General features: G+C 44.1%; 1 protein-coding gene across 1 annotated transcript in view; it reads left to right on the plus strand.

Moving 5' to 3' along the window:
• The window catches only part of DCDC2B (doublecortin domain containing 2B), a 203,693-nt gene that overhangs the window by 75,633 nt on the left and 115,152 nt on the right, over positions 1-12,908 (plus strand). The window contains exons 8-14 of the mRNA XM_086955671.1: positions 639-834; positions 2,463-2,566; positions 4,528-4,587; positions 4,934-4,993; positions 5,371-5,433; positions 10,578-10,637; positions 10,982-11,044. Coding sequence (XP_086811797.1) covers positions 639-834; positions 2,463-2,566; positions 4,528-4,587; positions 4,934-4,993; positions 5,371-5,433; positions 10,578-10,637; positions 10,982-11,044 — 606 coding nt within the window. The remainder of the gene's footprint in view (positions 1-638; positions 835-2,462; positions 2,567-4,527; positions 4,588-4,933; positions 4,994-5,370; positions 5,434-10,577; positions 10,638-10,981; positions 11,045-12,908) is intronic.

Consider the following 12,908-nt stretch of genomic DNA (forward strand, 5'->3'; position numbering starts at 1 on the left):
GGAGGGAGGGGGAGCCAGGGTGCGCGGAGGATGCTTGCTGGGTCAGAGGGGCGCGCTGGCAACTGATCGTGGACAGGGAGACCATGATACCTAAAATGGTTGTCGTGCACGTTGTACATAGGTGACAAGCTGGCGCAGATGATGTTCAGTTCGTAAACTAAAATTCCACACTGCTTGGTTTTAGGAAAAGGGTTCAAGAGGAGAGTAGACAACAGCATGATCAATTCGATGTGTGTACCAAAAAATGACCAAAAGCAGTGTTTGCTAATAGATGGTGATGCAGTGTAGCGCAGAACAGCATAGTCACAGATTGTATCCCAAGGAAAGTTATGACATTTGAAGAATCCTCAGCATGATTAACGGCCATAGTTCAATGGTTTCCTCCATGTGGCTCTTATTAATTATGTGTATTGTTGGCTGGCTGTATATATATTAAGCAAAAGAAATAAGTTTTGTTATAAGCTTTGTTTTATTACATTGCTTAATATTCTTATACAGTGAAATACTCTGGCAAAATCATGATGTGACAACCAGTATATCCTAAACAGCCTTTAATGTATGCTCGCACTGGTAATTTATTGTTACAAACAAAAAGTCATACAGGGTTTCAGAATGCCTTTTCTATGTGGTCACTGTAGATGGACACTCGCAGGGTGCAATCCACAGGAGACGCGGAGGCCGACAAGATCCTGGTGTCACCACCAACAGCTCGAAAATATCAAACTAAGATCAAGAGCCCGGAGGAAGAATCTATCTTCTATGCCAAACCTGTGCGTGCGCGTCCAAATGCGAAGACCAACCCCACCCCAACACTGGAAGTCAACCAAGGTACAGGTAAGCACACAGGGGACAAATGAAGCAGACAGCCAGTGCAGATGTAAACGAGTATAGATACAAGCAGGACATTGATAACCAAGTTAGGGGCCTTCAAACGGGGACCATAGAAGGAGGCAAGCCTTAGAGGTAGCAATGAGTAGCTATGCGCTTTATAATTGGTTCATTCATTCATTCATTCATTCATAGAGCAATTGTACACCCAAGAAAGAAGGCAGAAACCATGATATTTTTGTGGAGAGCAGAACATGGATATTCATGACGATCCCACAAGGATCTTTCATGGTCTCTTGAGTGCACCGGTCAGAGCTTGAATGGACACCGTACCAGAGTACTTAACGCATTACATTCTGGGACATTGCTTAGAGTTTACGTTGAGCATCTTCTGCTAAATCTCTGTCCCGTCCTTTGAAAAGGTTTGCTCAGTTTTTTAAATGGGTTGCGTCAGATTTGCATTACGTTTGTAACGCAAACCTGACAGTTTTCAGAGTGGATTTACTCTACATCTCAAATCATGATTTGCAAAGGAAAGTGACCCAAAGTAATGCAGAGTTGCTCAATGTGCTGCTGGGCATTACTTTGTATTAAGGGGTGTTCAATGGGTGGTTACATGACCGTTCCAATGCAACCACCCATGGGTTTTGATTCAAGTCTCTATCTACAAAGAACCGCAGACAGGGATGTGTGCCAACATACTATGGCTCCTCGAGGCAGGAGCAACTAGGAGAAATTATTTAATTTCTCCTAGTTTTTCTCACTTAGCATGTGTGCTGCATTGTACAGCACACATACACAGTGGAAAGAGCCTTAACGCATAGGTTTAATATTGGAAGGGACCACTTCTAGTTCACAATCTATGCTTCAGACAACACAGATACTCCTGTACTATGGGGCAAGGGTGTGTGCGTTGGTGCATGGCTAACTAAAGTGCACCACTTCAGAAAGAGAGCGGGCTAGCGCCCACCTCCTAGTAGATATGGCGCTGTTCTGCTCTCTCCCTTTTACGCAGCACAACAACTTTACTTGCTGCCCTGAGGTGCATGACTTCTCGATACATCTGGGCCCTTCTGTGTGCTTTTGCAAACTCTAATGCTAGGCGGTCGATAACAAAGGTGAAGGCAGAAAGTCTGAATGTGTAGATTGGCAGTTCTACAGATAGATTTGAAAGGAATCGTGTAATGCAACGGCACATGAAAATCTGCAGTGTTCCAAAATGCAAGCTGCAAAAAATTGTGCACTATCATATTTATGCAAGCCACTTGTCAATAATTTGATCAATCATGCAAATGTTAATAATGTTGAGTATGTATGCTAAATATGTAAGTGGTGTCTGACATGAGATTAGTGCTCAACGCACAACCTCCATCCAGTACCAAGTTCAAGTCATTGTTGCACATATTATTGGTGATTTTGTGGTACGTTGCGCATTGGCAATATGCTCACATTAGATTTTAGTGTTAAAATTCATATGTGAGCAGAAGTTGATCAATGCTATTGTTTACGTCGCATAGTGTTGTGCAACGCTGCATGAACACTCATGCAAAGCTTTAGTAAATCTGGATTGTGCATCTCAGATGATGTATGCTGTTGGCTTCATGCTTCTGACTTACACTGCTCCCTTTCCATAGAGGCCACAAAAGTTTTTAAAGTGAAACAGTCACGCCAAGAAATTGCAGGTGCAGCAGTGGTTTTGGAAGATGAAAACACACGGGTGGAGCTTCCACTGGATCAGGTACCGCTTCATTCACTCATCACTACCAGTCTTAAAGGGGTCAGACTTCTCTAGTTCCTCAGCATCTGTTACCTGTGACTTGAGTGTCTCACCGCCATCCCACCTGCCCACCCTTAAGTTAGACACCTCCAGTGCTCTGACATCTAGTCCCTGTAGCCAAAAGGTCACATGCCCCCACCCATGGTCACCTCGCATGCTCAAACACAGGTTTCAAAGTCCTCCCCAATGACATCCCTGAATCTTCAGCTTTCGGAGTTACACCCACAGTTACCAGCCTCAACAGCCTCCCTCACTGGACCACCATGCCTCTCCCTCCCCAGATGCTAGTTATACACAACAACCACTCTACGACTTCAAATACCAGCATCTCACTTGCTTTTCACCCTTGAGCCTCTGATATTAGGGTTACACAGCCCTCTTAACTGCCGTCTGAGGCCAGAGTCAGACAGTCCTCCCGCCCCCACTGTCGCACAGGCCTTCAACGTGCCCACCCAGCACCTCTAAATAGTGAACCATGATGTCCACTTGATAAACGGATCACAGAAAACCCACACTTCTCTATTAGACTTAAACATTTGGGGCCTCATTTACAAGGTTCTGGCACAGGGCAGTGCAGCAAGGAATCTTGGTGCTGCCCTGCATCAAAAGAAAAGGGAAGGAATGCGCTATATCTATGAAGTATGGTGCTTTCCTGTCCTTCTCCCCTGCCCTGGAGCACAATGGCCTGCCAGGCGCCAATGCAGGCACGATTGTGCCATGGTGCCTGCGTTGTAGGGGTGATTGTTTTTGTGCAGGAAGGGACACCTTCCTGCACAAAAATCATCACAAGAGAGGATTTCCTCTTCCTATGTGTGCTACAGAATGCTGCACCTCCCTTAAGCCTCCCCTGGAGAGCATAGGAATCTGACGCATTCCCCCGTTTACGAAACCTCGTAAATCTGGGAGTGTGCCAGATTCTATTGATCAGGAGCGGCTGGTCCATTTGGGGGAAGGGCCCCGCCCGGCCCCATTTTACCCCGTAGGAACAGTGTCTGTCTGGCTAAACAAAAGTCAGCCTGACAGACAAACTTTCACTTTCACTTTAAGCAGCCATGAGACACACATGCGCATTTAGCGCTGGCTCCAGGCTGCCTAAACTGAACTTTGCTGGGCTGAGAAAGTCACAGCTCCGTTGGGCGTGACTTTCTCAGCTCAGCAAAAATTGCTGAGGTCCTCCCCTCAGTGACGAGGGATAGCGACACTGATTGCCTCGCACCTGGTCACTTCAGTTTTAAGCCCTGAAGCGCCCAGGGTCGAGTGTTAATCAGTGACACTTCATCACAGAGTGCGGTGGGGTCAGTAGTCTCCCTGACCCCATCCCACTCTGTGATGACCAATGGACTGCTGCCTTCCCTCATTAGCTGACCTTAGGTCAGCCAATAAGGGAAGGCAGCAGTCCCAAGCCTCCTGGAACCTCCGAGGCAGAGCAGAGCTGGCTGAAGGTAAGTGTGATTTATTTTCATTTTACATTGGTGCGTGCGTGCATGTATGAATGTGTGAGAAAGAGTGTTGGGAATAAATGTGTTTGTGTGTGTGTGCACGCGCGTGCTCCTGGTTGTGAGTGTTATCTGTATGTGTGTCCCGTCCGCCCCCTCCCCCCAAAACTTACCGGCCGCCACTGCTATTGATGATGCGTGGGAACACCCACAGCAACACCCATGGAATTCCCCTTTTCATGCAGATTAATGGGTGAAAAGGGGCCATATTTAAAAGACCATAAAAAGCCACGCAGGGTGGCTTCTAGTGGCCTTGTAAATATGGGGAGGCCCAAAGAAAGTGACTCACCGGCAGCGCAATGAGCGTGTAAATATGCCCCATAGCATTTAATTTCTGCACATCACACAACCCCCACCATGAGTACTTCAGAAGGTCTAGGGATAAAGTTTGACCTGGCTGTATGAAGCTCTCTTTTGTTTTCAAAGCAAGTTGCAGAGACCATCAAGGAGGAAACGACAAGGAAGAATGCTGCAGCTCCTAAACAGGTACAATGCGGGCGAGTAACGGGTGAGGGTAATGGGAAAGGTTGTGTCTTTCAACATGTGGAGGTAACAGAGGTGCCCTGGGGTGAAGGTTCCCTCTCTGAGATGAAGCGCTTGTGCTCTTTACACAGACCAGCTCGGACCAATGACGAGCAGCACCACAGTGCAGTGTCGCCTGATACTGTCAAAGGGGAGTAAAAGTACCAATGAGCTTTGAGTAATAGGGGTAAAACAGGGATTGGGTTACTATCTGATGGGTTCCCAAAGTTTCCCTCTCCCAGTAGGAAACACAGAATCCGTGGGGGCGAATCTTCCTCTGGGTGAGTGAAGCTTTCTTTTCTCCTCTCAGAGAGCTATAGAAATTGAGGAGGAAGCAACACCGAGGAAGAAGGCTCCAGCTCCCAAACAGGTAATCGTGGATGATAAGGTGTGAGCAACAGGGCATGCAAGTAAAAAAGTGAGAGTACTGAAGGCGTAGGCAATGATTCATGTTAGTAAATGGACTAAAGATGAGGATGCAAATAATGGGTGATAATTACAGGTCTGAGAGAATGGTGAGCGAATATCAGAGGTGAACGAGGGGGGTCAAGTGTATGTGAACAAAGTGATGTTCGAATAACTGGGGTGCCAATAATATAATCTGCTGGTATTGAGGTTGTACGAAAAGTTGCAAGTTAAAGACGGAGAGTGAAGGGGTGATTAACACAGTTAGTAATGGTAGTCTATTTGGCGATTCAGTAACTATTGGTTGCCCTCACTCACAAAATTCCGTCTTGCTCTTCTCAGCGAGTAATAGAGATTCTCGAGGAAGAAGCTACACCAAGGAAGAAAGTGGCTCATCTTAATCAGGTACAGAAAAATAACGAGTTTTATGGAGAAAATACAATAGTGTGAACACTGAAGAGTGCGTAAAAACAGTGGTGCAGTAAGCATGTTGTGAAGAAAGAAAGTTGTGAGTAATATGAGAGTAAGAAGAGTCCAAGGACTGTGGAGCGCGCCTTCAAAACCCCTGGGGCTTTGGTTAAAAAAAAAAAAATATATATATATATATATATATATATATATATATATATATATTAGTATATTAATAGTAGGTCGTTATAATAAGGACCTAGTTTCCATAGAAAAAGCGTTTTTGAATTGCTTATATCTTTGGCGCCGTTTGATGTATCTTCACAAAATTTTCCCAAAAAAGGGCCAGCTGATTCTTGTTGTGCATGGAAAGTTTCGGGGCGATCCATCAAGTGGGGTTTGAGAAAAAAGCAAGGGTCAAATGTTAATCTTAATAGAAATTTCAAACATGATCTCCAACAAATGCGGTTTTTTTAAATGTATATCTTGCAGAGCTTGCAAGTTCGGTGTAAATACCAGTGAGTACTGCTCTGCTTTTGACCCTAACCCTATTAAGATCAGGGATCATTTCACCTGCCGCACGGACTTTGCAGTGTATGTGCTCCAATGTACCTGTGGACTCAGGTACGTTGGTAGTACAAAACTACAGGCTTTTAACCGCATTTTGCAACACCTACGAGCTGTGGTCAATTCGGATGGTAATTATCCGGTAGCCCGGCATTTTGAATTGGTTCATAATAAAAATCTAAACGAACTGAGATATTTCATCATTGATGCGGTGCCCAAAAACATCAGAGGGGGGAACAGGGAGAAAGCGTTGAGACAGCTTGAAAGTAAATATATCTTGTTGTTAGATACCAGAATCCCGAATGGATTAAACACGGGGGAGGACCTTTATTGCTTCCTCTAGTAGGGTGCAGTATCGGGAGCACTGAAATCCTACCTGCCATAGCACCAACTTCTATGAATCTGTTTGGGCAGGGGCAGGGGTAGAATAACTTATAAAATTTAACACCGAGTGGACATGAATGGATATTCTGTCTATAAGCATTGGGTACCCCTGTTTGACCCCGTATCCCTTCAAGCTGTCCACAAACCATGGAAAGGGCACTATGCCATAATATTTTCTAGATGTTATACCCCTGTTTGACCCCGTATCTCTCCTAGCTAGCATTATATCATGTAATGGGCACTTTGCCATAATGTTTTCGATTTGCTATATTACAAGCTGTGTCTAATTTGGTTTTCAGCGTTGATAATATTGTCCAATGCATTTACTTCTGTTAGTGGGTGGCATGTAACCCTTCATAAATAGAGAATTAATTAACGTGCCATCACCATTGTACTCCCCGTATATATATGAGTTGGATACTTGGTTTTATCAAGCACAATTTTGCACATCAGCACTATTTTGCACCTTTTGAAATAGCATATTTTGCACGTTCCCTGTAAATTGAGACTTTTGTATCAATTTGAGACTATAGATTCATAATATGGAGTGAGTCAAGGATTTGATTGGCAATGCACTTTAATCCATAGGTAACAGTATGGAAGGATATATTTTGTAAATAATGTGTAAATATATAAATTTACCTCATCAAGTGTTTATATATGTATATATTAATATGAATTTACTTTGCCTTTTGTATATGGACCATTGTAAATTGTTAATTGGATCTCAGACATTATCTCCGTTCATGAAGTATTTTTTCCATGTCTATGTTTTGCCTAAGTCTCAGTGGGGACACTCACAGTATATAAATTGCACTTATTGGTTCTTTTGGTCATGTGATCAAGGCTGCCGTGTTGCAGCCGAAACGCGTCATGCTGGGGACAGAAGGTCAACAAACCACCTTTAATTTGAAAAAAGCGCAGTTTTTGTGGTCTGTACCTACGTCGTGGAGTCGGTATCTAATGCCGAGGAGTAGGAGTTGGAACGGATATATATATATTAGTATATTAATAGTAGGTCGTTATAATAAGGACCTAGTTTCCATAGAAAAAGCGTTTTTGAATTGCTTATATCTTTGGCGCCGTTTGATGTATCTTCACAAAATTTTCCCAAAAAAGGGCCAGCTGATTCTTGTTGTGCATGGAAAGTTTCGGGGCGATCCATCAAGTGGGGTTTGAGAAAAAAGCAAGGGTCAAATGTTAATCTTAATAGAAATTTCAAACATGACTACAGCCGAACCACTGGACACAATTACACCAAATTTGGTTGAAAGGTAGCTGTTAGTTCAGAAAGTGCCCTTTTTAGGTCTCGCCTAGCGCAGCGCGGATGCGCTGCTATCGGAAAGGGCCTCTTGGAATCTCTTCAGACTTCCAAGAGACTTCTCCCTGTGGGTCGGCCTCCTCCCACACATTCCATTGGCCTTTGCGTGTGGCTTTCAATAATGAAAACATTCAAATGGGCAAAGACGGGTTAATGTCCCGCCTTCCCTCTAAACATTCAATCCCATGGCCTAGGGGTCTCGGGAGCAAGCAGCGGCGCATAGTGTGCCAGTTGCATTCCAGCTGCACTCGTGTGCCTGCCCCCACCACTCCTCTTGTCTCTAAATGTGCTAGACCTTACTCTACACACAAATCGCCAACAATTTGGGTCATCTGTTGAAAATGTTCAAAATGGCTAAGTCATGTTTTGTGGCTTCATTGCTGACACATATTTTCGCTGCCTTCTGTCAACACCGGCTAATGAATAAATGTATCCCTTGATCTTCAAAGGCAGCCAATGCAGACCCATGGATATTGTGGCGAGGTAGATCAGTGGGTTCAAGGCACGGTTGCAGCGACATATGCAGAACAATGACTCGTCATTGCGTTGGGAAATAGCTTTCATTCAAACACCAAACACCAGTGTGAAGTTCGCCTTTTGCTTGGGAAACAGTAGTTTTCTATGAATCTAAAAATCACGTTAACTTGTAATTGGTCAAGTAAAAGAACATTAAACTTTGGCATGGAACATTTTCATATGTGGGCCCTGTGTTGACTTCATCGATCAAACGCCCCAGCAGCTTCCTGGCACGAAGAGCCCTGATTCACTTTGCAGAAAGCGGCAGCCAAGGGCGGAGGCTCGTCTGTTTGAAGAGCGGCAGGAGCCGCCGGCTGCACATTCTTATCCACAGCAGGCATTTCACGGCTCCAGGGAAAAGGTTGGACAGGAAGAAAATGCTTGTAGTCATACAGCACTCTCTGGGAGGGTGGGATGTAAAACTGCCTCAGCTCTAGGTGTGAACCCCATCTGAACATGCATAACTTTTATTTATTTTTATTTTTTTAACAAAGAAGGGAACCATTTTAAGCAACCAGCCTTTTATTTCATATATCCAGGCCATAGATTCGGTTAAATGACTGGCTGACTGGCATTAAAACTCAATCACAGAAGAGACCTCGGGCATGATCGATACCCCGATCAATTCGTCTTCGGACTGGGATGTGGAGCAACTCACAGTCTGCTGTGCCCGGCCACTGCTGCCCTGCGCAACCGGGGCCACGCTGGCGGCTGACCGGGAGTTTATATACACAGACAGCCGCCCATGGGCTCCTGCCCTGGCAGTCCTCCAAGCAATTACAAGACGGGATGGAAGGGGGGGCGACATTGTACAGGGAAAGTGCCGAACGCACAGGTCAGAACTTTACAGTGACTTTAGGGAGGCAGAAAGCAGAGTCGGGTCTTCGTCCGATTTACACAATGTAAATGGCATTCTTGTCTCATCCATTCATATAGATCTGATCAGAGTGACTGCCTGGGACCTTTAACCTACCCAGAGGCACTTTCCAGGAACAAAAACACATTGATGTATGCAATAAATGTCACACGTTTACAAAGCAAACCCCTGGAGTATTTTGGGGGGGCAGTTTGCAGGTACTTCTCAAGTTGTTTCATAGCAGGCGTGCATAACGTACACAGTCCGGTTTCTATCCTTTGATCGTTGGCATACAATCAATAATGGGAAATTAAAACTACAAGTCCCAAAATGCAAAATCAAAACAGGGAAAATCAAAACACAACTCAATGAGAGCACTCCTTACAAGAGAACAGGTGCTGTCTGAACTTGAGAGGCTCCTTATGGCCAAGCCAGATGAGCATGTGCTATACAGAACATGCTTCTTCTGAAATACGCATGACCTAAAATGTTTATTCTGTTGCTTAATGTACTAAGAAAAAATGTCAGGGACTTAAATAGGCGAGCCAGCTCACAGCCTGCCAGTAAATTCGCAACCCACCAAAAGCCGCTTAATGAATGCAACATTGCAAAAATGCTGTGTCCAATCATCCGTTATTCTCCGAGGATCAGATCAAACAGTTGGCCAACTTTTTCCATACGAAAATAAAAGTAATTCAAACTTCTTTTAGAGCGTATGACGGACCTGTGATTAAGGACTCCACTTCGCATGAATGTCAAACTCAGACAGGAACGGCTTTCCTTTCTTGCTTTCCCATATTCCATTAGAAACATCATTAAGAATAATGAAGGGCCTGAAGTCGGGCTCCCCATCGGACTCTTGCCCTGCAAATTTTTAGCCTCAATGGCAGAGATACTGAATCCCTAACAAAAGAGAGGGACCCAAAATCCAAAGGGGTAGGGTACCAGAAGACAAATTGTCAAAAAAGTTTCCCCTTTGGGTGAACTTACAAGTAGGCAACGCTTATATTCACATCATTTCACACATATAAGTTTAAGAAGCAAATATGGAGAAAATTGATAACAACAAATTGAAAACACCTGAGATGCTGTACCGAATTACTCCCCTTCAGAAAAATGCTTAAAACCTGGTTATTCTAGACTCTTCCTCCCGATAGTGTATGTTACCTTTTCTCATGGACTGCAGATAGCGCCAGGACACCCTCGGGTAACAGTCGCACTTTACAAATTAATTAACATAACATAACATAACATGAAGCGCTTGTGCTCTTTACACAGACCAGCTCTGACCAATGACGAGCAGGACCACAGTGCAGTGTCGTCTGATGCTGTCAAAGGGGAGTAAAAGTAACAATGAGCTTTGAGTAATAGGGGTAAAAACAGGGTTTGGGTCACTATCTGATGGGTTCCCAAAGTTTCCCTCTCCCAGTAGGAAACACAGAATCCGTGGGGGCGAATCTTCCTCTGGGTGAGTGAAGCTTTCTTTTCTCTTCTCAGAGAGCTATAGAAATTGAGGAGGAAGCGACACAGAGGAAGAAGGCTGAAGCTCCCAAACAGGTAATCGTGGATGATAAGGTGTGAGCAACAGGGCATGCAAGTAAAAAAGTGAGAGTACTGTAGGCGTAGGCAATGATTCATGTTAGTAAAAGAATTACAGGTCTGAGAGAATGGTGAGCGAATAGCAGAGGTGATCGAGAGGGGTCAAGTGTATGTGAACAAAGTGATGTCCGAATAACTGGGTTGCCAATAATATAATCTGCTAGTAATGAGGTTTTACGAAAACTTGCAAGTTAAAGACGGAGAGTGAAGGGGTGATTAACACAGTTAGTAATGGTAGTCTATTTGGCGATTCAGTAACTATTGGTTGCCCTCACTCACAAAATCTGTCTTGCTCTTCTCAGCGAGTAATAGAGATTCTCGAGGAAGAAGCTACACCAAGGAAGAAAGTGGCTCATCTTAATCAGGTACAGAAAAATAACGAGTTTTATGGAGAAAATACAGTAGTGTGAACACTGAAGAGTGCGTAAAAAGAGTGGTGCAGTAAGCATGTTGTGAAGAAAGTTGTGAGTAATATGAGAGTAAGAAGAGTCCAAGTGACAGTAAGTGTATGAAGGGTATGACTTTCAAGGAAGGTATGGTTAATAGAAACTCAGGAATGAGTGATTGAATAATAAGTGCTGACAATAAAAGAGTAAGCAACAGGGGTTCCAAAAAGAAGTCAGTTAACTAGCGGTAAAATTCTGGTGGATGCACGTTAAGTGAGAGTACAAATAACAGTGTGCCGTAGATATGAGCAAAGGAGTAATCCAATAAATGGGGTCTCTGTCACAGGGAGTACATGCATGGTAAAGGCATATTATATATAGCTTTCTGTGTTAATAAGCCTCGAGGCTTGGCAAGGACTGTTGAGCGCGCCTTCAAAACCCCTGGGGCTTTGGTTAAAAAAAAAAAAAAATATATATATATATATATATATATATATATATTAGTATATTAATAGTAGGTCGTCTTAATAAGGACCTAGTTTCCATAGGAAAAGCGTTTTTGAATTGCTTATATCTTTGGCGCTGTTTGATGTATCTTCACAAAATTTTCCCAAAAAAGGGCCAGCTGATTCTTGTTGTGCGTGGAAAGTTTCGGGGCGATCCATCAAGTGGGGTTTGAGAAAAAAGCAAGGGTCAAATGTTAATCTTAATAGAAATTTCAAACATAACTACAGCCGAACCACTGGACACAATTACACTAAATTTGGTTGAAAGGTAGCTGTTAGTCCAGAAAGTGCCCTTTTTAGGTCTTGCCTAGCGCAGCCCGGATGCGCTACTATCGGAAAGGGCCTCTTGGAATCTCCTCAGACTTCCAAGAGGCTTCTCCCTGTGGGTCGGCCTCCTCCCACACATTCCATTGGTCTTTGCGTGTGTCTTTCAATAATGAAAGCATTTAAATGGGCAAAGACGGGTTCATGTCCCGCCTTCCCTCTAAACATTCAATCCCATGGCCTAGGGGTCTCGGGAGCAAGCAGCGGCGCATAGTGTGCCAGTTGCATTCCAGCTGCACTCGTGTGCCTGCCCCCACCACTCCTCTTGTCTCTAAATGTGCTCAACCTTACTCTACACACAAATCGCCAACAATTTGGGTCATCTGTTGAAAATGTTCAAAATGGCTAAGTCATGTTTTGTGGCTTCATTGCTGACACATATTTTCGCTGCCTTCTGTCAACACCGGCTAATGAATAAATGTATCCCTTGATCTTCAAAGGCAGCCAATGCAGACCCATGGATATTGTGGCGAGGTAGATCAGTGGGTTCAAGGCACGGTTGCAGCGACATATGCAGAACAATGACTCGTCATTGCGTTGGGAAATAGCTTTCATTCAAACACCAAACACCAGTGTGAAGTTCGCCTTTTGCTTGGGAAACAGTAGTTTTCTATGAATCTAAAAATCACGTTAACTTGTAATTGGTTAAGTAAAAGAACATTAAACTTTGGCATGGAACATTTTCATATGTGGGCCCTGTGTTGACTTCATCGATCAAACGCTCCAGCGGCTTCCTGGCACGAAGCGCCCTGGTTCACTTTGCAGAAAGCGACAGCCAAGGGCAGAGGCTCGTCTGTTTGAAGAGCGGCAGGAGCCGCCGGCTGCGCATTCTTATCCACAGCAGGCATTTCACGGCTCCAGGGAAAAGGTTGGACAGGAAGAAAATGCTTGTAGTCATACAGCACTCTCTGGGAGGGTGGGATGTAAAACTGCCTCAGCTCTAGGTGTAAACCCCATCTGAACATGCATGACTTTTATTTATTTTTATTTTTTTAACAAAGAAGGGAACCATT

Source organism: Lissotriton vulgaris, chromosome 2_1 (assembly GCF_964263255.1).
Source record: "Lissotriton vulgaris chromosome 2_1, aLisVul1.2, whole genome shotgun sequence".
NCBI lineage: Eukaryota > Metazoa > Chordata > Amphibia > Caudata > Salamandridae > Lissotriton > Lissotriton vulgaris.